Here is a 27,640-nt window from a genome sequence, read left to right on the forward strand (position 1 = left end):
TTTCATATTCCTCCTGTGTATGAGAACCAAGGGTAGCAGGGACAGAGCAGCACCCAAGTTTGCCTTCCCCAAAGTTAACAAGCAGGAAAATATAAATCATATTTCTCATAAGGACACAGACTCAGGGTAATTCATTACAGCTCTGTTAAAGTCAAACTCACACATCACCTGTGCGTGGTAATGAAGAGATCTCAATATATCAGTGAAGTCACTAAATCACGTTTATTCTAAAAAAGGATAATGATGCTTGGCAGAAATGCTGCCAATAGCTGGATGCTGCTCCTGCTGCACAGGTCATGGCACAAAGGAGCTCAGGGGGTTCCTTCAGGACACGGACAGGTACCAGGGCTCTGTGGGCTGGGTCTGTTCTGGGAGCATCTGAAACACCTCACATGCTCTGGTTGCTGCTGTGCCCCCCAGCGTGCACTCAGAGCTTTTTTCTCAGATTAATTACAAGAGGCTGGGCTGTCTCTGAGCCCAGGGATTGCAGAAGGCAGGGAAAAAAACCAAAATAAATTCTACAACGTCACCAACAACAGTAGCAAAATTCAAATACCTCTTACAATCAGGTCTGCAGCAGCTGAGAGCTTGTCCACACTTGTTTGCACCATGCAGACGTATTTCCCTGCGTGCTTCAGCTGGATGCTCCTGATCATCAAATCACCAGCTGAATCCTGCTGATAAAGTAGGGAAAAGTGGTTACAATTACTTTTTAATGAGCCCTAAACATCATTATCACATGAAGGACACTGTGACTAATGGATTTACTTTAGGCTGGCTGATGAAAACATCAGCAATACAAACCATGGCCTGTTGAAATGATGGAAAGTAAGAGAGGGAGCATTCCTAAAATTCTGGCTCCTCCAAGGAGCAGGGCTGGGGGCTGTTAAGCACTTTCCCCATTAAAACAACGTGACAAATGCAGGACAGGTTCACTCTGATTGCTCCTTTTTCTCTCTGGATATCCAATTTTTACCCTCTCTGCCATCCAGAGGCCCAGGTTGTGTCTCCATCTCTCCTGCAAGGGAAGCCCAGCCCAAATTTGGAGGCACCAGCAGTAGTTTCAGGGCTTTTTGTGCTAAAGATCACGAGAACAGCATTCTCTGAGGAAATCTTGCATCAACCAGCAGCAGTAATTTGTTTTCCAAACACCAAGTGCATGTCTGATTAACTGTTGAATAGAACTAATTAGGTTTCTGGATGCATTGGGTGCTGAGAATCTCTCTCAATTTCTCTCCAGACACAAGCATTGGAAATCTCAGGGAAACCTCGTGGTTGTGGCCTTGGGACTGAGGAATATTAATGAAGTTTGTAATTTTAGCTCTGTGGGCCAGACCAGGAGCAGTCACCCCAAAAAGCCATGGCTGCTGCTGTGAGCCCTGTGCATCAATCTGTGAGTTCATCTTTTAATGATTATTTTTTTTTAAGGGATAAGAGCAAGGCTTGGAAATTGTATCTCCTTTTCTTTTCAGCATTAAATTCACTCCTGACAAATGTCAACATGAACTGTCACCATGCCTGAGACTTGTTGCTCTTTAAAACCTCCCTCAGAGAAACATGCAACACCTTTCCCAGTTTTCTACCTCTGCTGAAAATTTTCCATTTCTTTCCTCCTTTTTCTTGCTGCCTTCATCCAGTTCCTTCTGTTAGCAACCTTTTCTGCGTGACCCACTTTGTCAGATTTAATACTTACCCCTCCAACCCTTTCAAAGTGATCCCCATCTTTCTCAAAGTCTATCAGGTGCCCATTGAAGGACCAGGTGAACACGATGTCCAGGGAGTGGTCGTGGGACACCTGACAAGGCAGGACAATGCTTTCTCCAACTGTGACATCCATGCTGAAAGGGGACACCATGACCCGGGTTGGATCTACAAACAACAAAGAAAGGGAAAAAGAAAAAAAAAAAAAAGATTATTCTTGTTCTCCTGAGGGGCAGAGACATTGTAGGGCTGAGAGAGATCCTAAGCAGTGATCCCTTAGGGAGGTCCTTAAATCAACAAGTGAATTATTCCATCTTTGGGTTTATCCTTTCTCTAGTTGGATTAAAACACTTAATAAACCCTCCAGAATCCCCTTCAAGGCACCATCCTGATGATGAAGGAGAAAAGAAAAGGCTGGAAAAGAGTGCAGCAGATCTCAAAGGCTCGATTAAAACTTTCTATCAGAGATTCTCTTATTTGAATCTTCTCACTTCAAAGAGTTGTTTCACACATAAATTGCTCACCATGGTTATCAAAAAACTGTTCTGTTGCTCCTAAATTAAATGTAAAATCTCCAAAACTGAAATAAAAAGGATCTATTAAAACCAGGAGTTTTTGATCTGGCCATACCTGGAAAGGCCAGGTATGAGGAAAATACCAGGAGAAAAGGCAGGAGAGAGGAAAATACAAGGAAAATCAGGCTGAGATTATTGTTATTATATTTACTGAGAACTGGCCACGCTCTCTGATGGATGGCTGTCGCACTATGACATAAAATAACTCACACACTCACTCTAAAATCAAAAAGAAGAAAAAGAAGCAACTTTTTTTTTTCTGACCTTGCAATATATAGAGTTCCAAAAGCGACAGTGGATTGGAGGATGAAATTGCCACCTCTCCAACCACAGTGGTCAAACCAACATCCATCAATTCTCTCCCTCCACAAAGAAGAATGCAAAACAATCATTATTGACATGAACAGTGTGAGAACTCCAGGAGAAATATGTAAACATCAGAAGGCATGGAAAACCTTTAGAAGAACTTTAAAACTTTTAAAAGAACAGGGCGACAGATGGCTTCACATCTCAAACCCTTTCCTTGGGCAAGGAGAGCCCCACAGAGAATACAGATAAATGATCAGTGACACCAAGAGCACCTTGCACAGCGTGGAACCCAAACCCTCCATGTGATGAGCACTGCAGGGAGCTGAAGCAGAAGGGGGTGCCCTACCCAGGACATTTCCAAAGGGAAGCCCCAAAGCTGGATCTGTGACGTAGCAGGATCCCTGTCAAACACAGGCAGCAGCTCCACCCTCATCCAGAACTGATCCCCTTCTCACGGCTGGAGCTCCACAGCTCCTTTCCCACTGGTTTAATTGTCTATTTTTCACCTCAGCGTGAGCAGAGTGGCACAGAAAGATGAGCCACGACACATTATGCAGACTCCAGCTCCTCGTCTGTGCCCGTGAATTCCCTCTGCCTCTAAAGTTAACATTTCTCTTCCATTTCTGTTGACAAAAATGCAGCAATTTTTTTCTACAGGGCCTCAGAGGAAATGAAAAGGAGAAAAAGTATTGCTTAACAATGAGACCAAAAGTGTGAAAATCATACAGAGATAGATATTTTTGCTTATTCCAAAATATCTATTCTGCACAGCTGTCCTGCTAAAATAATACAAAATCTTAACAACTTCTTCCTGAGCCTATTTCCCAACTGCTTAATTCTCAGCTAAAATAATAAAGATACAGCAGCACAGATATGGACTGGGCAGAACTGCTCATGGAAATCCAGGGGATGCAAAGCTGTTCCTGGATTTTCAGCCTTATCAGAAGTCTGCAGGAGGTGCTGAGAAAGATTTTGTTGCTGTCTGTAGAGATTTCAGATCAGGTCCTCAGGGACTTGGCTGTATTATCTTGAACAAATTTAATTCATCTGTGTTTTGTGTTCACTTCTGACCAAGCAGAGGAACTCTTAGAACAACTGTTATGACACTTAATTAATCAATTACTTAATACATTAAGTATTTCTGAGGTGTTTATAAACATGAAAGGAATGAAGAATATAAAGAATATAAATATATAGAAGATGTAATTGTATAGAATTTTAGAATATGGGAGAGATTCTAGAATGTAGAATTCCGGTATGTGATTTGTATTCCAGAATTCTATACAATTACATTTATAGAATTGTAATTGTATAGAATTGTATCTAATATATATTAAATAGTCTTTATGGAATATTTATATTCTATAATATAGTTAGACTATTATAGGTTTATATAGTTAGACCATTATAGGTTTACATAAACACAGAGAGTGTTAAATATAATAGAATTCTAGGATTTACATAAATGGTAAGAGGAAATGGGTGTTTGCTGGAGGCCAGAGCAGCTCAGCACAGCTCCTGCAGGCGCTGTAGGAACTGTGCTTCCAAAAACACCTGCAACTTCCAGGGAATTCTGGAATCATGGAATCGTTCAGGCTGGAAAAGATCTTTCAAGGCCACCGAGCCCAACCATTCCACACCACTGTCGCCTGTCCCCAAGTGCACACATCTGTTAAATCCCTCTGGGCAGCTGTGCCAGGGCTGGAGGAACCTTTCCATGGGGAATTCCTCCTGCTATCCAAGCTGAGCATCCCCGGGGTGCTGCGGCTGGATGTGGCACTGGCAGGGACAGGCTGTAGGTGTCACTGAAGGCTCGGGAACAGCAGAGCTCCTTCCCTGCCTGCCTTCCACGCAGGAGGCTCTCTGTGCGACAGAGGCGGCTCTTCCCAGTTTTCCATGGTTTTTCCAGAGGCTCGGAGCAGCCCGAGAGCTCCCGGCTGGAGCAAACCACAGCAGCAAATTCCAGTTTGATTAACCAGCTAATTACCTAATGCTCTCAGATTAGTGTTACAGTGTTAAAGATCCAGATATGTTTCTCCTTATCTGCATAAACCATTTCCTGATCAACACTTCAAGATGTGTTTTTCTTGTAGATGAACTCTAACTCGAGCATCTGGGACTCATTTTTCCTTTTTTTTTTTTTTTTTTTTTGGAATACCAGCATGTTCACCAATTCCATTTTGGCTTTTATCAGCAGGAGTTAATAAATGCATCTCAGATCAATGTCCTCTATTTGCAATGACATTTTACATTATTGTATTGATTCCAAGGCAAATCATGTCTGGAGATAATAAAAATCAATCCTGGAGGATGTGGTTTCTATGAGCAACCAAAGAATCACAGTCCAATACATGAAAATACATAAATGTGCTCTCTTTTTTTTTCTTTCTGTTTGTGAATGAAATATTTGTTCAGGACCATAAAGTCAAAAGCCTCTGAGACCTGACTGGTGAATCTTCTGGGAGCTTTGGGTGCTCTGTCATCAGAGAGAGGAAAGAGGAAAAGAGTGCAGGAGAGAGGAAAATACAAGTCTGAATTAAAGAGATTAAAACCCCGTGAATGACTGAACACAGAGAGGAATTAGCAGAGCAAATTGCAGCTGAATGGACTGAGCACTTCATGGGGCATGGCCAAAATGGAGATGAAAAAGAACTGGGGACAAGGTTAAGTATTTACAGTATTTGGCCTTTAAAATATCCCACCTGTGAGCTGTGATGAGTCACACAGATGCTTTCAGGAACAGGCACTTGGCTTTTATGCCAATTTATCCCTTTTTTCCCTGCAATCAGCTGTTACACACGTTCTTAACAGAAGATTCTGCAGCATTTCCACCCTCTGGTGGGTACTATGGCAGTTCAGCCTAATAAAATATAATCCTATTAAAAGGAGACACTATCAGTTTTGAAAAGGGGCTTTAGGCCTGGGACTAAAGTCACTTAGCTCTGATTTCAGCAATATTTGTGATTAGTGATTAGAGCTTTCCCTGCCATCGGGCAGCGCCGATCTCCGCAGTGAGCCATGGCCCTGTATTCAGCAGGGATTAGGGGAGGCAGGGATGGAACATCTGACCTTTCCTGGGAGAGCACAACTCCATTCAGCAGCACACGGGGCTCAGCTGGGCCTTTAGGACATTCCCAAATTGCTTTGCTGAAGGAGGATCCTTATCTTGCCACTTGTTTGGCTGAAATCTCCCCACAGCAGTGTGGGCACGTGGGATTGCTTTTAGCTGGGAGCCCGAGCCCCTTTGTCAGGAATTTTCTGTGAGGATGGGCAAGGTTGATGTAAGAGGAGACTTTGGCTGTTGCTCCCTGTGATCTGTCCCTTCCAAGAGCAGCAGTTTCCTCCCCAGCTGCCCTGAAGACCTTCCCACAGATGGAAAACTCTCCAAGGTTGATGGCAGAGTCTCCCTGGCAGGATTGAATGCCCCCAGTGCTCAGAAGGGAGCAGGTGCTCAGTCAGGGGATTGCATTCTGCACACCCCAATCTGCATTTTTGGGTGGCTGAATAATAAATGAAGGCTAATTTAAATCTGAAAGCACATTAAGAATGGAACTGCACGGGGGGGATGCTGGAGAAGGGTGTGCCATTAGTGCAAATTCAAAGACAAAACATCTGAAAATACATCCACTCCAGTGAGAGTGCAGGGAGTGAGGAGAGCACCCAGTGCTCCACTTTAACCTCCATTTTACCCAGTGCAATGCAATCTGATCAAATCAAGCTCTCTCCATACAATTGTCACAAAGCAAATCACATGTAATGGGCTCTGGAGATGACAATCAAATCTGTCACTCAGGGAAATTTGTTCTTGCTCTTTGCAGCAGGATGCAACAGAGCCTGATTACAGCAGGAACTTCAAACATCCTTCTCCAGCTCTGCAGACTAAAATAAAACCCACTTCACTCCAGAGCTGCCTCAAGTGAGATCTCTGTCTGACAAACGATCCAGGCGTTGGTGACAATCTTTGTGGCTAACCTGGGGAATTCAAGGTGTCACCTTTTGTGGGCTATCGATTGTGAGGAGCTGATAGCCAGCTTTTCAAGTATGGAATAATCTACTGTCATTGCAGAAATGATGGCCAGAGAAGGTTAATCACATACAGCAGGAATCACATCTCATCTGAGATAAACTGCAAGCCACTCAGGGATCAGTCACTGCTCTCCTTGAACCAGGGGAATTGTGCAGATGGAATTCCACGGAGCCCATGGACACGGTGCCCAACAACATTTTGCCCCCTGGAACAGCTCACCCTCTGGAGCTGGTTTGTTTGTGGTGTTTTTACAGGTTTTTCATAGTGATGAGCATAAATCCAAAACTTCAGGAGGCAGCAGAGCAGCAGAAATACAACATCCAGGCACTCAAACTGCAAAATCACAGAGTGACTGCCACAGTCTTTGCATTTTTAAGGCACAAGTGTGTATTTTAGGCCTTTCCCACACGAATTCTGTGCCTGTTACCCACCCTCCTCATCAGCACCAAGGCGTTTGGAATTAGCTGTCGTGCCAGAATAAATCCCAAATTAAGAGTCATTAGGAGCAGATGCCTCTTGAGCTGTCAAATTTAGGGAGCAGCCAGCAAATCCCTGGCTGGACTTTCCAGCTTCCCAGGGAATGATCCACAGCTTAACCATCCTTAATGTCATGCAGATCAAGGCTTGGCTGTGTCATCCCTGCCTTGGGATAAGCCAGGCTTGGTGCTCAGGACATTTATCAAGCCCAAGACATTCATCTTCCCATGTTCCCATGTGGAAAGGGAACTGGAGGGGAGCACCTAAAAACAGGACAAGTTTTACTGGTTTTCTACTATTATTTTTTATTATTCTATTTTTTCTATTCTACTATTATTATTTTCTATTCTATTCTATTTTTTCTTTTTTTTTTTTTCCATTTCTATTATTTATTTCTATTTTACTATTATTTTTTTCTTTTAACTCATGGCAAATACACATTATCAGAAAGTACCTGATCAGTTAAAGTCAAAGGAAGCACAACAGCTGCAAACCTCAGGATGTTCCAAGGAGCTGAGCCAGGCACCAGGGAGGCACAGAAAGCCAAAGCAGCGGGTGATTTTAGCTCTGTTCCCACAGGGAGTGTGTCCCAGCTGCCCATGGGGAGCACAGCAGGGACCCAGCCCCTCAAACACCAGTCTGAACTTCGAGTCACAGCCAGATGGGAACAATTAAGTTCAACAATTCCACCAAAAAAAGAGAATTAGATAAGCAAAAGAGGAGGAAGAGTGCCAAATGAAGAGGAAGGTTGCTCCAGTGTGGGCACAGACTTGGAGTAATTGGGAACAAAATGAGTTTTCCTCCTCACTTTCTGTCTGACCTTGAGCAAGTCATTAAAAGTCTCTGCTGCTTTATTTGCCCAGCCTATAAAATGGATCAGGCCTTCATTAGAAACTGTTTTGTCTCCCTGTACCACAGTGCACAGCAGTTATTTTTATTTAAGATGAACTTTTACTTGCTCACAGCAGCGTGAGCAAGCCTGACGCCCAAACACCCATTACTGAACAAACCCCGTGACAGGGAAAGCAGAACCAACCAAAGGAACACCCCAACCAAATTCCCTGGGCCAGAAAGGTCTCATTTGCTTCCCGATGAAGATGAGATTGGCTCACGGTGCCCTGTGCTCCCTCCTAAGGAAGTGACTCATTCTAATTAGTGGCACAGAGAGAAGACAAACCTCACTTTCTGAGGGCTCTGCTCCTGCTTTGCTGCCTGGTGCTGATGTCAGGGGCAGGAGCACAGGTGAAATGAAAATAACAACCCCCAAGACCATTCCTCATTAGAACCCGCTCAAAATCCTCAGCGCCTCCTCTGCTGACTAAACCTTCCCAGCAGAGCATCATTAAAAAGTGTCCCTGACATTTTGTTCCCTGGTATTTTGCCTCAAATTAGCCGTGAGTTTTTCATATGTAAATAATTCCAAGGCCAGGATCATGATCCAGCCTGCAAAGCCACACACAGGGAAGTGGAGGAGCAGCAGCTCCACCTCTCCTTTCAGCCTGGTTTCAGTGCTGGGGTCAGTCATGGTCTGGAGTTTTCTCCCAGACACTTCCACTCGTGGCTCTCTCCTGCAGGGAATGATTTCATTGTCAACTGCTCAGTTTAGCTCCCAGGACTAATGGATTTTTACAGAGACTTCTTGCTGTGCCCCTAGGATGGGAACCGAAATTTTCACTGCTGAAATACTGCTGATTTCCTAAATAAACTCTGTATTCACATATATCCACAACAAACCTGGAAGAAAACACAGTGCTAAACCCTACAAATTGGATTGGTTCTTCATGGCCCACTTAAAAACTTCAAATGGAAGCAAAATTCATACTCAAGTGTGTGTGTGACTGACAGAGACAGAGACAACCAACCCAAGCCATGGCAAGTCAGTTCAGCAACAAAATTCCACGTATTTCAGAGTCCACCTGCTTCTGAGTCAGCAACATTGGTATTTTGGGATAAAGACAAGATCTCCATATGATCTCTGATGGGACTGCTCATAATCTTGCCTAAAAAAAAAGGCAATTCAGGTGGCAGGAGTCCCAAATGTTGAAGCACCTTCTCCCTCTCGTTCAGCAGATGCCCCCTGATCTGCCAGTCCCAGGCTTTGTCTGGGTGCCCCCTGGCTTTAATTATCTGATAATAACTCTGGGTAAGCTGCTGGCAATCCAGGCTCGGGGAGAACAACTCCCATCAGCTCAAATCCTCGGGTGTTTGGCTCTGCTAAGCTGCTTCCAAAAGTGCTCCTGAGAAAATGCACAACAGGACTGGGATTTCCCCAAACCCTGTCCCAGATTCTTGCCTGCAACACTCTCACACTTCTCCTGCCACAGAAAAATGTGCTCTCTAAACACTTCCTCTGTCTCTTTGATGTTAAAAACATCACCCTCAGGCCAGTCTGCTGTGAGTCACTGATTTCAAGGGTATAAAGTTCCCTTTCTTGATTCTCCCACACTGCTTCCTTCATCCCCACCTGAAGGAGATCATCATCTCCCCCATCCCAGTCACACTGCATTCCTGACCGCTGGGGAGAAGTGGCTTGGGGACACCTTCCCCCAGTGCCACTGCAGCACCTCGTGCCACAGCGACCTCAGCTTTGTGTTTCACTCCTTTCCCTTTGAGGATCACCCTAATTCACCCAGGCTTTGCGGGATTCCCACGGAACTCCTGCCTGGCAGCTCATTCCGCTGCATGCTTTGGAAGGAGGACAAGCTCTCTGTGCCCTCCTCAGGGATTAACACCAAACTCATCCCTTAGTGCACAGTGCAGGCTCGGGAGCCAGGATCTCCTTCAGCAAGGAGGAGAACGCTAAGCACAGCTTAAAATGTTAAGTGCAAGTGTCACGTTCCATTTTCTGCCAACCAGAGGAGCTCCACGGAGCTCAAGCTCAAGGAGACAGACCTTCCACTGCCTGAAATTCCTGCTGACTCCCCTGCAGAGGCACACAAAGCTGCAGGAGCTCAGATACGGCCCCTGATCTCTCAAATACCAGGGCTGGGCATAAGAGAATAGCCTGAGTTGGAAGGGATCACCTCCCACTGTCCCACTTTGCTCCCAGCCCTGTCCAGCCTGGCCCTGGTCTTGATTTTGTCCAGCACAGTGGTTCAAATTATTTCTTATAAAATAGCACATTTCTCATTCCCAGCCTGTTCCTCTGTGTGAACGTTGAAGTGCTGCAATGCAGTTAAAATTAAATCCTGTAAATTCTGGCAAAAAAAAAGAAAAAAAGTCAAATGTAAATTCTGGCAAAATCAATCCACTTCCAGGGATGGAGCATCCACAGCTTCTCTGGGCACCCTGTGCCAGGGCCTCACTGCAAAATAATTTGTTAATTATGATTTATGCCAAATCACACACATAAACTCACTCACACACACTGCGTTTACTCGGATTTAAATGTGATCTATGGCTTTGTTTTAGCCACACTGGGCTTTCATTTGTATTCAGAAACTGACAAATATTTTAACCTTTCTGAAATGCGGCGTGTTAAAATAAATTGAAGCGAGTTGATGAAAACTGTTAATTAACCCGCTTTTGTCTCATTAAGAGTCTGTGTTTAACCCAGAGGTCGTCTCCTCTCCCAGCTGATGTATGGATCTGATCTTCAGTGATGAGCCAAACAACCCAGTCTCTTACTGGTGATGGAGAACTCCTGAACCGCCTGCTTTTTTGGGAGAGGCCAGAAAAATTCCTAAAATAAAAGTGTTGAGCTTTTAAAGGCATTATTCTTACCTTTTTTTTTTTTTTTTTTTCCTGTGGTGGGAGAGGTTGCAATAATGCTGACCCTGCAATACATTGTGGGTTTAAGATAAAAATACAGAACAAAAATACTGGGTTTTTTTTTTTCCCTCTACAGGTTATTCAGACACAATGGTTGAACTTTTCTAAAAATACAATTTCTTTCCACTTTATGTGCTGAATCAGGTGTATCTATAAGCACCAGCACTTGCTGTAGTGTTGATTCCATTATTTACCTGAGCAATTATCAGTTTTAAGAGCCTTGATGTGCCTGAAGGTTGGCTGGGGCTTGGAGGGACAGCGAGGAGGAAGGAGAAGGTGGTGAGAAGCATTTCCCAAATCCAGAGGGAACTTTTCAAACAGCTGCACCCCCTCCACCCCAAGCACACAGTACCTGGAGAAGCTGCTCCGTGGGAGTCGATCCATTTGAATTCCTGCTTTGGAAAATATCACTCCAATAAGGCTGGAGATTAGTCCACAACTGGCACCAGAGCAAGGCAGGAGATCTATGCTTTTTAATATCAAGCTCTTCACCAAGATGACTTCTATCATGTTAATGGCTAAATCACACTGATTGTGAAAGAGCCAAAATGAGGCAATTAGTAAAGGCTGTGACAGCCCCAGCAAACGACACACGAGGTTTGCAGTGGGAGCCAGATGGATATCTTCAATATATTTCTTATTGTCTGCTTGTGGTAATATGTTCAATTAAACTAAATCAGTACTACAGAAGAACCTCTGAATTGCCTGAAAAAAAAAAATTAATTGTCTGCTGCAAATTTAATGAAGCTTAACACTTGTGTTATGTTTACAAGTTTTATTTGTTATGAGCAGTAACTGCTTACAAGAGAAAAAGAAACTCTGAACTGACTTCATTCAGGCAGCCCTAAGAGCAGCCCACTGGTGTTTGATTTTATTACTGGATTTGATTTCATTTACATCTCTTTCTCTGCCACTCACTGGTTTTGTCCTTTGCAGCTGACTGAGTTTTTTTCTTTCCCCTGTACGAAAATGAGAGCTCTCGCTGTGCTGTTCACTCACAGTTCTGTGATTCGAGCCTGCTCCAATGTTTGGCCACAAACCTGTGATAGAACTTGTCCCCAAATGGGCCACGGCTGCTCACTCTGACCCTCAGCATCATCCTCATCCTCAGGGTGTCACCGACCCTTCCCTGCTCACAGATCACAGCGGGTGTGGAATCACAGAACCATGGAACACCCTGAGCTGAAGGGACCCACAAGGATCATCAAATCCAGCTCCTGGCCCTGCACAGACACCCCAAATGCCACCCTGGGCATCCCTGGGAGGGTTTTCCAAACCCTCCTGGAGCTCTGGCAGCCTCTGTGCCCATTCCCTGGGAGCCTGGGCACCCTCTGGGGGAAGAACCTTTCCCTAAAATCCAACCTAAATTCCCCTGACACAGCTCCAGCCACTCCCTGGGTCCTGTCCCTGCCACAGAGCAGGGATCAGTTGTGTTTGACAAGTTCACATTCAGGAAATCAGAAGCCAAACCTGCCTCTGAGCAGCCCAGGGAGGGGAGGCTTTGGGGAAAGCTCAACAGCACACGAAGCATCTGCTTCTCATTCTGCCACTTCTGTCACCTCAGAACAATCACAACCTTTTTGCTTCAGTTAACTGTCAGAAAAACAGGGGTGCTGACATTATTCACAACAATCTCATCTTCCTTGGGGCGCTCTGGGGCTGACCTGATTGTTCTGATGACCTCAGGTCCTCACCTGAACGGGGCTGGGAGGAAAACCAGACTTTACCAGCCCTAGGTGTAACAAGCTTGGGGGGGTGGGGGGGGGATGCACCTGCCAGTGCTGAAACTCAACCTGAGCCCCTCACAGCTGCACAGGGGGATGGGGGTCAGCACCACACAGCAACCCTGGCAGCTGCAATGGACAGGGAAGTTGCCTCCAAGTCTAAAACCCTTGATTAAACCTCGTGTTCCAAGTGCCGTATGCAGAAGAGCTCTTGCAGGCTGCAAGGAGCCTGAGGTAGCTGCTGGATTCCAGCCCCATCCTCAGCCTCTGCTCCAGGATTTCCCAGCCAGGGAAGAAGAAGTTAAGAAGTTAAGGAGATGCAGCAAAGTGCAGCTCAACACTGGGGCTGCCAGGGCTGAGGGAGGGAGGGGCAGGCGTGCTGCAGGCACGGCTCTCTCCTTTATAATCCTGCCTTTCACGCAGTGCTCTGGGTCATCATTTCACTTAAACCCAGCAAAAGAGCCTTAATTGTGTCCTAGAAATAATTGGTGTCACTGGAAATAGTCCAATTAGAGAGGAAAGTTTTCCTTTGCAATTTCACGGGCAAAGATTATGGCTTTCCTTGTCAATTGTGGAAATCAAGCCTTCGCTGCTGGTTGTGACTCAGAAGTCAAGAAAGGTTTTCCCTAACTTAGAAATAAGTTTTATTTCTTAAACATGAGCATACATAACATGTTCTCATGAATAAATCAGAGCCTGCATAACTCCATGGCACTCTCTGAGCCTTTTTTGCCTGCAAATCCCTGATTTAGAGATTCTGGAGTACAAGTTCATACTCTAAATTGACTTTTCCTCCATGAAATTTTTTTTTTAAAAGTATTAGACCTGATAAGGAATATTCATTCATGGCTGAACTACATATAAAAATTGTGTTCAGCAAATGCTAAAACAAAATTTAAGAATAAGGAAACTTCTTTTGATGGTTTCAGAGTTGAAACCAGCTGAACACAAACTTCATGTGCTATCCAGGAAAATTATAAACAGCCCAGAAAATGTGGACAACCCTCCAGTGCTGCTCCTGGATTATTCCTTCAAACTCTTCCTCTCTTTTTAAATTATATTTTGTGCTTTCAACAGCTGGTATCACTTATCCAGGTCCCTTTTTTAAGGCCTGAGGCATAACCAACATGAATGTGGAGAAAAAAAAAAAAAAAAGAATTTGCATGACCTTAAACACTGCAGGAAGAAGGCAGAGCTCAGGGGCCACTCGTGTTGCAAAATGAGCAAGCACTAAACCCAGAACATGGATGTGTGGGATGGAAAATGCCTGCAGCACCTTCCTGGGCCAGCTCTTCCACAGGAGCAAAGCAGCAGCAAAGGGGGAAAAATCAGAGAGGTCTGGAGAGGGCTCCTGGGAATGTGGACAGTGCTGAAACAGGTCAGTAGATTTCAGTAGCTGCTGTAATTTTCCCTTGGTTCATGTTAAAAAAAAACCCTCAGCATCTTAATGTGTGGTTTATTCTTCCTCTTGGGGAAAAAGTTAAATCCCTGCTCCAAGGATTGATATCCCAGTTACTCCAAAGTCACTTCAAACTCAACAGGGCTGAGAACAGTTGGTAGAATTCACATTTACTGGAATTCACTGATTAAAAACCCCCAAAACCTAAACCAAAGCCCACAGACACGAGGCATGCACAACACAAATTCCAAACAATGAAGTTTCTATTCTGATCAAACAGAGACAACCACAGGTGGCAAGAGGGGACCATGACATCCCACTGCCACTTTCTGCAGAAGGCAAATGCTGTGTCCCAAAGGACTGGAACAAACACAGCAAGAATTCCAGGTTTAAAGGCAGCAACATCTGAAGTCTCTGAAAAGTAACTCGATAATGGGACAGAATTTACAGCATTTAATCAATTTTAACTGCAATGCAGCACTTCAACGTTCACACAGAGGAATAGGCTGGGAATGAAAAATGGGCTATTTTATATGAAATAATTTGAATCACTGTGCTGGACAAAATCAAGACTATCAGTCTATTCAAGCGTGAGGAAAGAATAACCTCCTGACATTATCTGTGTGTTCTTTTCCTGCTAAAGTGATACAGATTCCAGCCAGTAAAGTTCTCCTGCTTTTACTGCCTTGAGCCCTCCCGTGACAGCCCAAATGAGAGGAGCTCACAGCAGCAGGAAAATGTTAAAGGTGCATCATAATTAAAGAGGCAAATAAAGCCATTGGAAGCTGCCCTTGTCAGGGATGCACCAACGTGACCAGAATTGCTGCACTCCCCAAGGGGAGCAGGCAGGCACCAACTCTACCAAGCATTCCGAGATCAATTTCAATGGAAATGTATTTAAATCTATGTCTTTAGAGCTAGATTTCTTTAAATCTATGTCTTTAAAGCTAGATTTCTTTAAATCTATGTCTTTAGCTCTGGATTTCCAGCTGAGCCCAACGCAGGTGTTTGGGAATGGGTGCCAGCACTGGGACCACCTCCAGTGTCCCCAGAGCAAGGCTGACACAAAAGCCATTTCATGTGTCTGCTGGGGACACGTCCTGCATGCCAAGGACCTTCTCACCCCCTGGGAGGAGCAGGGCTGGCACAGCAGCATCAGCTGCACCCCCTCACCAGCTGGTTTGGGATGCTGCCCCCACACCCACCCCACGTGGGTGCCACTCCTGCTGCAGCTGGGGTATCAGCCCAGGAGCCTCTCCTGCTGCTTCCCACATCCACAGCCTTTATTGCAACGCCTTGCAATCAGTTCCCTGCTCCTGTATCAGCCTGTTGATCTCGCTGCATTAAATACAAATAAACTCATATTGTACAGGCTCTGCCTGTTTGCTCTGTTTGTCATTTAATCCCCCGCTACTCAGAGAGCCTCTAATCTTTCTGTGTGTTGCAAGAATTGAACATTTAGCCTCGAGTACAGGAAGAATTGAGGGAACAAGATGGAAAATTAATATTTCTATAATACATGGAAACACACACCATGTTTTACAGAGCTCTGAACGCTGCCTTAGAAGGAGCTGCTTCTCCAGCCTTACAAACTCGATCCTGCTTTTTAATTTAAAGGTCAGACTGTACAAGCAAGTTTCTAAGATTTCAGGTCTTGGAGGCCAAGAGGTTCTCATTTAGCACCAGCCAACAGAACAAACCCAAAGCACAACTGCACTGGTTCAGAAAACCACTGGGGTTCACCCAGCCTGACAACAGAATGTTAATACCCAGCCCTATGGGCACCTGTCAGGATTTGATATTTTTTAAACTGTCTACTCATGCATAAAATGAATATTTATTCATCTCTCGCTGGTTGTTTGCCAGGGAGTTATTTTAAGCTCCTTGCTCCTGGTGTAACATGTTCCCCTCCTCCTCCCATCCTTGCCTGCACTGTCTCTGACACTGTAGGCATCTCTCCCTGAGAAAGGAAATTTAAAAAAAAAAAAAAATAAGGATAGCCTGCAATATTAACGGAAGAACACAGGAAGGTTAGAAAAAGTGTCTTGACCTTCACAGTTTTTTACTCAATGACATAAGAGGAGTTAGAAAAGAATGCAAGCATATCTTAAGGTCAAAAACCACATCAGCTGTTAAATTAGTCTTTTTGTACACCACAAAACTGAGTTCAAAAAAGGAATTCACTCATATTTCTGTCCAACCTCACACGTGTTTTACTTAGGGCAGAGAAACTCAAGCATTTCACTTTATAATACAATATTTTACACAGTTCATTTGGAGTTCAGAATAGTTTCTGCTCTTTTATACTTTTTATGGGCCAGACTTCGAAATTGCATTTCTCAGTTTGCTGTTAATATCCACATCTCGGGCTAAAGAGTTTATTCTCTGCTTCGTGCACATGTGTCGCTGCCATTAATGCAAATGGAATGGAGTCAAAACAGAGCACTGAGGGGGAAAGAGCCCTCACTAATCCTTTATCACCTCAGTGTGAAGAAGAGTGATTTGTGGAGCACAGGAAGGCAGAGATCAGGTACAATAATGCCGAGGTTTTCCTGAGAGTTGCAGGATGTTCCTTGTGCCCTGGGAGGGAGGAAGGATAAGCCAGGAGCTACAAAACCATGACTCTGGAATAGCAGAACCCAGTCACTCCTGCTTCCAACAATTGGCTTTTTTGCTGGTGGGAGAAGCTGTCCCTGAACTGCAGCTCCTGATTCTCCCCCTGGGGTCCTGCAGCACGTGGAAAAACAGGACAGCCCCAGATGTGGCCAAGCTGGAGCTGGACAGCTGGAACCCCACCCTGCTGCTGTCCCTGGGGAAGGGGGATTGGGGCTGGAACCCCACCCTGCTGCTGTCCCTGGGAAAGGGGGATTGGGGCTGGAACCCCACCCTGCTGCTGTCCCTGGGGAAGGGGGATTGGGGCTGGAACCCCACCCTGCTGCTGTCCCTGGGGAAGGCGGATTGGGGCTGGAACCCCACCCTGCTGCTGTCCCTGGGGAAGGGGGATTGGGGCTGGAACCCCACCCTGCTGCTATCCCTGGGGAAGGGATTGGGGCTGGAACCCCACCCTGCTGCTGTCCCTGGGGAAGGGATTGGGGCTGGAACCCCACCCTGCTGCTGTCCCTGGGGAAGGGGGATTGGGGCTGGAACCCCACCCTGCTGCTGTCCCTGGGGAAGGGGGATTGGGGCTGGAACCCCACCCTGCTGCTGTCCCTGGGGAAGGGGGATTGGGGCTGGAACCCCACCCTGCTGCTGTCCCTGGGGAAGGGGGATTGGGGCTGGAACCCCACCCTGCTGCTGTCCCTGGGGAAAGGATTGGGGCTGGAACCCCACCCTGCTGCTGTCCCTGGGGAAGGGGGATTGGGGCTGGATTTTCCATTTTGCTCCCCAGTTTTGCTCCGGGACAGACAGAAGCTGATCACAGGCTGCCCAGGGAATGCCCCTGGATCCCTGGAAGTGTTCAAGGACAGGCTGGACAGGGCTTGGAACACTCTGGGATAGTGAAGGTGTCCCTGCCCATAGCAGGGGGTGGGATAGGATGGGCTTTAAGGTCCCTTCCATAATTTTGATAATGGATAAAATCTTTTATCTCTGAGCAGCCCTTTCCTGGTTGTTTGCTGCAGATGCCTCTTAGGACAACCCAGATTAGGAAAAAAGAGAATCAGCTCTTACAGAGACCTAGCTCTGGTCTTGACTTGTCTCTGCTCTTGTTTTCAGGGACCAATGTGGGCAAATGCCACACAAAGGACTCAAAACAACCCCAAACTTGAAGAATTGTTGGGGTCCACATGCTTCCCTACAAGGTTCAGAAAATCCCAGGCTGGTTGGGGTTAGAAGGGACCTCTGGATATGTTCCAACGATAAAAAACATGGATTAAAACCCACATTGAAACATTTAACATATTTTCTGTATACCACAGACACAGTTGACAAGGAGAGAATCTAACTGAGTGTGATCCATCACTGCAAATGTGTGGGAGAATTAAAACTGACAGCATTAGAGCTTTTTGATAGATTTATCACTTTGTAATCAATGTTTCTTGATTTGCTATCCAATATAGCTTTTTCCCCAAATAAGAAGGAGATAGAGAGTGAGTGTAAGGGTAATAATCTGTATGTTCATGGCCTATAATATTTAATCAGACACTGGACTACTCATCAGCAGGGGCAAAAATTAATTCCACACATTTATCAGTTCTTCTCATTGTTTATCAAATTATTCCTTTAAATAACTTTGTCAGATTATTCCTCTAAATATCTTGGTCAAACTACAGCTTTTACTTTTGAAAACAACATTTGACAGAACGCGAAAAAACACTCGGAATACCTGAAATGCTGAAATTCGGCCCTGGAGGAGGAATAATGGAAAGAAAAGGGAGTTTGTGCCCCAGCCAGCCACAAGAAGAATGGTTTTAGTCACCTTTCACCACCAGGCTGCCCGTGCTGCTCGCTGTCCCAAAGTGGTTGGTGGCCACGCAGGTGTAACTTCCCGCGTCCGACTTGGTGACGTTGACGATCCGCAGGCTCCCGTCATCCAAAACAGTGATTCTGCAAAGACAGCAGACACGGGAGCTTTATTTCCCTTTCTCTGAAGCCTCCATAAAGCCCTTTGGAGCGTGCACCAGTTGTGGATGGTGCAGCCCTGCCCCGCGCGGGGGGCCGAGCTGCCGCGCGTCTCTGCGGGCGCGCTTCGCAAACACCGAACGCGTCATTTACGCGAGTTCTCCGTGTCTTCACTGCAGGGCAGCTTTCATTTACACACCAGCAGCTCGTGGCAGGTTTTCCACGGGCTGTGCTTTGATGCTCAGCCCTCTCTCCATGACAGCCCCTGCGGCACGCGGAGCCCTGGCGCTCGCTGCCTCGCGGGGCAGGGCAGATGCGTTTCATTCCCGGGGTTTCCCAGCAGGATGGTGGGTTTTCACTCAGGGCACCACCTCTCTGCCTGTGTGTCACTCGGGTAAACTCAGGGGTTCATCTGCGGGTTGCAATGTCCTGTCTCACTCCCGTGCTCTGCTCACCGGCACGTTCCCCACCTGAACAGGGGTTTTCCTGCAGTCTCTCCAGGGCAGCAGGCAGGTGAGGATGGAATGTTAATTCCTGGGCGATTCCCCACCCCCTCCTATTGCACAGGAGCACTTCACGTTCCCCCTGTTCTCTCACTGAGCTTTGCCTCCTGTTATGGTTGTTATTTTTTCTGCTCTAAGTCGGTGAACACAGAAAACCTGATTTTGCCCAGTAAATCCCATTGGAACATGAATGACTTCTGCCCTGTGGAGGCATCACCTGAGGAGACTCAGAAAAACCTTTCTCCCACCCTAAAATCACCTCTTTTCACAACATTTTTGCCTCCCCAGAATCACGTCCTGCAGCACATTCTGCTTTCTCACCTTCATCCACTTGCAGAGCTGCATGGAAAATCTTGTATTAATTCCCGCCTTGTCCTGCTCAATTATTTCCCAGTTTCACTGAAACGAAGAAGCCTTCCTGCATCCTTAATGCCAACAGAGCTCTGCACAAGTGGGCTGAGAAATCAGGAGGAAAGAACCTCAGCAACAGCAGCGGCACCACTGCAGGAGGGCTCAGGAGGCACTTCCCTCCTGGGGAGGCTTTAGGGAATCACCTGGAGCCTTGGGACAGCCCTGGGACAGCTGAACAAAGGCCCAGCCTGAGCCAGGGCACAAACTCAAGCGCCCTGGGGCTCCCTGGCTCCTGCCAGCTGCAGCCACAGGGCTGGGCAAGGTGTCCAGTGATGCCCAGGAGGCCTCAGCTCGCCCAGGGAGCTGCTGAGGGTCCCCTTTGCCACTCTTGGTGGGCTACAGAGCCCCCACTCGCAGCCCTGCTTCCACAAATGGCACAGTGTGAGTGGCTGTGCCAAGCGAGGAGGAGGAGGAAGATGGCACAGGATGCTCTGAGAGCAGTCACCCATCTCTGTCCTGGCTCACCTCTGCCTGACCTGCCCCTGCAGCAGCCCAAAAGCCACAGGACAGCTGGCAGAGAGCAGGGACAGGGCTGATATTTCACCCATCAGCAGCAGTGACATTAATAGGAGCCTCTCAGCTGGCTCATGGTCTCCAAATTGCTGCAGTCAGTAACGCTCACTGCTGTCATTTATTTCTGAGGGACTCCAGTGCCACGGGTTTGCTTCTGTGGCAGTGGCTGCAGCTCAGTAATTGGAAGGGAGCAGTGGAGAGAGGGTCTCTCATCTCCAGCACTCCGTGGGCACAGATCAGTGCTCGTGCTGCATCAAACCCGGGCTGGAGTGGCCACGCTGGCCTCCAGCAGGAGCTGGGAAGCACCAGCAGCTCCCCAGGAATTATTTGCTGCTCTTATCAATTCCAGATCTTCAGGAACAACGGGGCCTTCCTGAAAGCTGAAGGTGCCCTTGGCAAGCACTAAAATTCCAATCAATGTACACCGGGACAAGCTCAGCGTTGTGCTCCAGCTCAAGGAGGACCACGGCGCTCCAGCACTGCCCCACCAGGCTCTGCCCTCCTCCCCTCCCTCCCTCCCTCCCTCCATGCTTCTGCCACCCCAGGAAATGCAGAACAAGTGGGGTTTTAGATCACTTCTGTACAGTCGAGGTTTTATTTTTGGTTATTTACGCTTTATTTTCAGCCATATGGCTGAAAGCTATTTACTGGCTAATCTCTTCCATGGATCATTTTAATTGTGTCTGTTGATGAGGCTGGATTTAATTTCAAATTCTAATGCCTTTTCTGTCTCTGTCTTTCTCCTGCCATTGGTTTCCTTCTCAGTTGTCTTTATGCCCAGTGTCAGACTGGTTTTTAGCTGATGAGGACTGGAAAGCCCTGGGGACACCTTTGGATCAGGACAGACAATCCAGCTCTGGCACACCTCAGGGAGCCTGTGCTGTCTTTATTTCCTTCCCTTCCTAAGCTGAGACCGTGCTCCCAGGCTTTACAGCCTGAGCCCATGGACATCCTTTAACCCCAGGAAGGTTTGCAAAGAGCTCAGGAGGGACCTGCCCTGGGTTCTCCAAAGCCCTTCCCCAGAGAGCCCCCAGGAATGTTTAATTCTCATCTGGTCTCTCAGTAACTCCCTCCACACTCCTGGAAACCAGCAGCATTAAAAGTGACTGATAACTGTACAAGTTAACTGATTTTTTTCCAAATAAATCAGACCATTAAAACCTCTCTGCGACTCATTGATTAGGAGGCCTTATGGTTATGTGGCTCTTTTTGCTGAAGCTGCTTTTCTACAGTGAATGTTTTGTCCTCTAATCTGAATCCAATGTGCCAAAAGTTAACAAATAATTATTTGAACACTTGGAAATTTGTTGCAGTTAGTTGAGAAAGGAGGAAGGCCTCTCACTGATATTGCTAATTCCCAAATTTTCTTTGCAGACCTATCTGCATTAAACGGGTTGAGAGGCTCATTTCAGGCCACTGAGGTTCTCAAACTGCTAATTGGCTCGAATTCAGCCACAACTTACAGCAGTTTGGGTGAAAAAGTTCTTCCAAGACACAAAGTTCAAAGTGAATGAAGCACTGCTCGGTGTGCTCTCTCCTCTGAAATACACCCTCCAAATTTTTTCTAACCAGATGCCTGGGAAGACATAAAAACAAACCACATTTCCCATAAACACGCACATCAAACAAAGTGTTGGCTGCTGCACCTCTTCAAACCACTACAAACTCAAAAAAGGAGCTACTGATTTGCTATTAAATGTTCTGGGTTCCCTGACTCTACTAACAGCAGTGGTAACAATAAATAAAAATATAAATCTCTTCTTGCACAGGTTAATGAACTGTTCTGCTGCTAACGTCACTGCTAAGCAGAGAAAAATCAAAGAAGATAAAAATATCCATCTGGAAAAAAAAATAAAAAGAAAGAAGACAATTTAAGATAGTTTAGCATCCTTATAGGAAGAAAAGTCATCTATCTTAAACACAGCATTTGTAAGAGAGAATCTGGGGGTCTGTGCTGTCAGCTGGAGATTTCAGGTTCACAGAGAGCAAAGACAGGTCTGAGATTAGGAGATAAAAGCATTGCTTGTTTCCTAAACTGAAGCATTGTGTTCTACTGCAGCAAGAGCTGACCGTGTCAGTGCTTTGATCAAAACTCTTCTGGGGACAAAGGACCTTTAGAAATGCTGCAAACATCCCTCCCCAGCCTTCCTCAGCCATTTCCATTCTGCCGCTGCAGCAGCAAATGGGAGAGATCGCGGGACACTTGGCAGCACCCTAAAGGAGCCGACAGAGCTCCCGGGGCAGCTCCTGGGACAAGGGCAGGCACAAGGGGACGAAGGCTCCCAGTGCTGGAGGACAGGGCTGGCTGGGATATCCATCCCAGAGGGGTCACAGCCCTCTGTGCTCAGTGCAGCCCCGAGTCTCCAGGAGCAGCTGGAGATGGATGGGATAGCTCAGGCACACCTGGAGCAGTGCCAGGAGGAAGAGCAGTGCAGAATCCCCGGGCTCTGATCTGTTGGTGCTTATTCCCAGCCCATGATCCCCCTGCCAGATCTGTAAATCCCCAGCAGCAAGAGTGTTACCTCCACCCCAGGTGTGATTCACGGAGCCCACTGCAGCACTCCCCACTGCTGGGCAGCATTCCCAGGAGCAGATAAATATTCCTCAGGCAGCAACATATGCATTTAGAGATAGAAATTGTCCTGTCGACTCGGGAAGAGTTTTATCACCGACTTTGTGAAAATGAGATCAAGCCTTTACTTGGAATAGAAAGGATAGAGGAAATCAGGAGATCTGCCCAAGTCCTGGAGCACATCATAAACCTGAGTGTCAGTAAGCACCTCCATGGAAATCTCACCTCTGGGTGCTTGGCTGCTTCACCTGCATCTCCCAAAACGTGTGCTGCTCAGCTTTGGCAGAAAGCAGACCTCAAAATCCCAGCCTTAGTGCATCCACCGGAACATCTTGCTCTGGAGTTTAATTAAGAAAACCCCTGTGGCTCCAGGAGCAAAGCAGCAGCACTGCAGGGCCAGGGGTGCTTGGAGCTCACGTGTGCAGGGTGAGGAGCAGGGCCAGGCCAGACCTTCCCAGCAGGAATGATTCCCCAATCCCGCAGCGCCGCCGGGGAGCTGCACAGCCAGGTGGCACGGCAGGCATCCCTCAATGTATTCCTCACAGCTTGCCCTCTATTTTTCTGTTCAGCAGGTGGAAACACGTGGAATGGAATATGAATGGAGTACAAATGCAGTGCATATGGCAGCCTGGGCGTGCGTCCCCGTCCCGAGGGACACGGCTCAACCCCGGCGCTGCGGAAGCTCCGTGCTTCTTCCGAGCAAAAGTGCTCAGAATGACAAAGTGACTTCTTGCTTTTTTACCCCCCTCCTCACTCAAATGGTTCCATTAGCACTGCTGCAATGGAATAAGGTATTTTGTTTTCTTATCTAATCATTTTAGCATTTTAATTTATGAAATACAAGCATAACTACCCTTGCTTTCACTCTTGATTAAACACACGCAGCTGAAATATTTCATGCTTAGCCAAGTGAATATTTTAAATATTTTTTCCCCCGCGAAACAATGCTTAGGATGTCCGATCCTTTTTCTATTACAGGGAGAAAAGATGTCTTAGAGCAAGCATTTAAATGAATGTCAGCTGGAAGAAACACACACTGAGTGCAATTTCAGATAAAACTACCATTGATCCCTTCGTGTACAGCCTTTGTGGCAGTGGTGACGTGGCTATTGAAAAGAGACACTGGTGCCAGAGTTCTTCTAAGAGATAATCTGTCTTCTGAGAGAGGATTTAGGTTAAATGTACCTGTGAAAAACAGTGTATTTCAGCTGACATGATGAATGGCCTATTGTTATCCTCGCTGCCCGTGCCTGGGCTGGGGGGCTGGAAGCAGAGAAGAAAGCAGAAGCACCAGGCAGCCCTGACTGCAGTCTCAGCAGTGTATTTGTTCCCTCTTTTCCCAGAGTTCCTTGGCAGGAATATCTAGAGCAATTTTTAGCCTAACAGCAACTTTGCCTCATGCCACAACTCCGGGCAATTGCATTATTTATCAAATTATTTCTATTTCTATCAGACATCTTTGTAGCTGTTCATCACCTTTTAAATAATGCTTGCCATGCAATGGGGGTTATTAAAATGATCTCATGGATGTGGTACCGGCCATTAGGCTATTTTGGGTAAACAGTGAAGTAAAACCTCACAGGTTTTACTGCTCAGAGCACAGCCCACCCAAAATCAGAGACACAGCTCACGAGTACCTGCTCATCACTTGAAGAACGGGCTGGTTCAGGGTATAGTCCACAGGTAATGACCCCTATGGCCCTGGGATGCTGTCCCCAGGTGTGGCTCCAACCTTTGTGTTGCATAAATAACTAACAGCCAGGTCAGAGCTTTCTGTTCCCTACCTTCATCTCCATTAAAACACCCCGAGGTCAAAGCCAGGCTCCTGGGGCTCACAGCTCTGATGGTGCACGGGGGAAGAGAGCCCTGACCCTAAACCCCACCCAGCTCACTGTCATGTCACTGGGACTTCCCACCCTTCACCAACGCCAGCCCAAACCCTCAGCATCCCCCTAAGCAGGCAGGGCTTTCCAGGCTGGGGCTTCATCCTCGTCCTGGCTCTCCAGATGTTTCTGAACTGGGAGGAGAAAGGGATGGTGTCCACACCACCACCAGGGTGGGACATCAGCACAGCCTGAGGGCTCAGAACAACAACCTGAGCAAGGAGAGGACAGGCTGGGTCTGTTCTACAGCTGTCAGGGTAAATCCAAGGGAAAGGCAGGATGATCCCATGTGCTGGAGCACCACGAGTTTTCCATTTGATTTCCATCTAAACTCCCAGCTGAGTGGGCTCTCCTGCTGTGCACGCAGCCTCCTGCACACCTGCACCTTCTTGCCCTGCTAGCTGCGCCTCACCCAACCCCCAGAGCTGCTCCAGTGTTTATTTGTCTGTAAGGACCTGTCTTTTCATGGTTCACAGAAGAGTCTGAGATAATTTAGAGCCTCCGTCAAAGCCCATTTAATTTAGTGCATGTCTCTCTCTCAGTGAAGGCAGCAGTAGATAACTCCTGCCTTATCCATGACAACTGACAGGCCTCTTAACAGCAGCCCCCCTATAATTAATTTTCGGGTAAGAACTATATTTGCTCTAAATAGACTGAGGTAAAATCCTGTTGCATCAAGTTCAGTAGAACATCTCCCACTTCCCAGTGTGGGAAGCCATTCCCCCTTGTCCTGGCATTGTCTGTCCGTGGAAAAAGTCACTCTCCCTCTTTTAGTACTGACTTATCATAAAAACCTGTAAACAATATTCTAAAGAGAAAGAAAAAATAGAACATCTTTTGCACAGATAACCAGTTTTGATATTATAGTAGTGGCCTCTTTGGAAATATCCAACAGCACACCACTGCTGAATTCAGCATCAGCTTAAAGCAGCCATGGAGTTGGCATCCTACATTTGCCCACAATTTTCTTTTTCCACCAATTGTTTATCTGCAGTGACGGAGCAGTCCAAAGCAATAATGCTGCATCCAGCCATTATTAATATCTATAAACACAAAAGCTGTGATTTGTCATCATCTTCCCTTCGGTCTGTACATTTTTAAGACAAGTCTGAAGTGACAGAACCTCATCCTGATGGAGCAGGGAGGCAGGAGGAAAGGAAGGGAGCATTTACAGCTATTAGAGACTTCATGTAAATTGTTCAGAGATGCCTGGAGTTATAATTCAAATACAACAATATCCCTAGGTTATCTAAGAAGAACAGTTCTCTGGAAAATATCTTTCTTAAGAGATGCTGGTAACGGGAGGAAACAAATGAAAACCAAACACAAGAACTGTGAGGGACCCTGAAGGGAGCGAGGGGGCTGTGGAGAATTTCAAATAATAGAAACATTTTTGCCTTCTCTCTCCAAGCACTTTTTTTTTTTTTTTTTTTTTACTACACACAAAATTAAAATAAATACAGTCAGAAAGCCCATGCCATCAAAATAAATATTTGAGCAAGCAGATTTGAGTAAAGCAAAGGAAAGCTTTGTTTTTACAACAGCTTTCATTCCTGAGATGTGAGGCAGTGACAATTTGATACGGGAAGATTCTGCAAGTCCAGAAGGGTCTGATGGTGCAAAGAGCCAATTTTCCACTGATTTGGGTGGGAAATGAAGACCATCCCCCAGGGAAGTGGCCCTTTTGACACAGCCCCTCCAGCTGGCAGTTTATTTTGCAGACAAAGCTGACCGATAAACCACGAACGCTGTGATGGCACCGTGAGGGACAGGCACGCTCCACACTCCAAACAAAAGGCTCAGGACCTGGACTGGCTCTTCTGGTGGCAGTGGAGGGGTGAAGCAAACTGAAAAGCACCTCATGAGAAGCTGAACCCTCCCTTTGTGCACAATTAGCCAGCAGAGACACAGCTCTCCACACGCGTCCTCCTGCGCTCGCCAAGCGAGGAAAATCCTGTCTGGGCAGCAGCAGGGGCTGCAAAGCCACCCCTGCTTTCACTCTGTCTAATGTTCAGTGAAATACTTGCTGTGCTCATTCTTCCAGGGCACTGGCTATAGCCCAAGGCATGGGAATGAAATGGCTTCTAGTCCATGGAGAGGGACAGTGGAAATCCCAGGAATCGCGTTTGGAGCGCAGCGTCCAGCCACCCACGCCAACAACGCCTTCCTGAAAAGGACAAGCCACCACTCTCTACCTACAGCAAACACTGTGGAGGTTTGTAGAACATAACAATCAAAGGGGACTCCACTGGAGCTCGTAAAAATTATTCTCTTATGAGAAAAAAAAGATCCATGCAAGATTTTCAGTGCATCAGCTGCTGACACAAAGCGTTTCTGGGAGCGTTCGTGAGATCAGAGCAGAGGCAGCAAATGCATTCTCAGCTTATTTGTTCCAGCTGATACCACCCGAATTCAAGCCCAAAGGCACAGCCTTTCAAAGATAACACATCTTTCCCTCTGGTTCCAACAAAAAATGCCCAAAGTACAAAGAGAAATTACGCACTCGGCTTGTAATGGACATTAACAGGTTTGTGAGAGCCAAGGACACATTTACATCACTTCAAAATGATGTTTGAATAGCCATCAAAAATATCACCAAGTCTGAAATGTTCATTAGAAAACCTTCTTCCCCTTTAGACATGTAATGGTTTCCTTGGATTCTAAAAGTGCATCTCAGCGTGTGGCCCTAACTGTAAAATCATTGCCTGCTTGCTCTTCACCATAAAAACACCCAAGAGAAGAAACATCTGATAATAATTTTTTCCTTCGAAATGCTACAGACATACTAAAATCACTATCGCTGCTTTCTTCAGCTGGAGGACAAGCAGGAAGCTACACATCAATTCCAAAGTGCATTCAGGAGGCTGATGCCAGGCATTTCTTTGGGAAGCCGTGGCTGCAGGGTGTGCTCACCACGGAGCAAACCTCATCCTGCTCCCTTCAACGGCAGCACTGTGGGGAGGGACCGGCTCCTTCCTGGAGCAGCTTTACACAGAGGGAGGAACAACTTGTAGCTGCATGTTCAGCACCCAGAGATGAATTTAATAATCATAAAACCATAAGAGACCTCAAGCAGGAGCAGCAGCAAGTGACACATTTCTTTTAAGGATGTCAACACAGGATGCGTCTGGCTGTGATCCGGAGGTCGGATGCCTCAGGGACAGAGCTCTGGATCCTTCACCCCCTCCACCTCTGCAAGCAGAATGCTGCTTTTA

General features: G+C 46.5%; 1 protein-coding gene across 2 annotated transcripts in view; it reads right to left on the reverse strand.

Moving 5' to 3' along the window:
• The window catches only part of LOC128794219 (contactin-4), a 284,248-nt gene that overhangs the window by 13,037 nt on the left and 243,571 nt on the right, over window positions 1–27,640 (reverse strand). For both annotated transcript variants that reach the window (XM_053953926.1, XM_053953927.1), the window contains 3 exons: window positions 18,401–18,528; window positions 1,694–1,869; window positions 557–677 (listed from right to left, as the gene is read on the reverse strand). In XM_053953926.1, the coding sequence (XP_053809901.1) occupies window positions 557–677; window positions 1,694–1,869; window positions 18,401–18,528 (425 nt within the window). The remainder of the gene's footprint in view (window positions 1–556; window positions 678–1,693; window positions 1,870–18,400; window positions 18,529–27,640) is intronic.

The sequence above is a fragment of the Vidua chalybeata genome, chromosome 12 (assembly GCF_026979565.1).
Source record: "Vidua chalybeata isolate OUT-0048 chromosome 12, bVidCha1 merged haplotype, whole genome shotgun sequence".
NCBI lineage: Eukaryota > Metazoa > Chordata > Aves > Passeriformes > Viduidae > Vidua > Vidua chalybeata.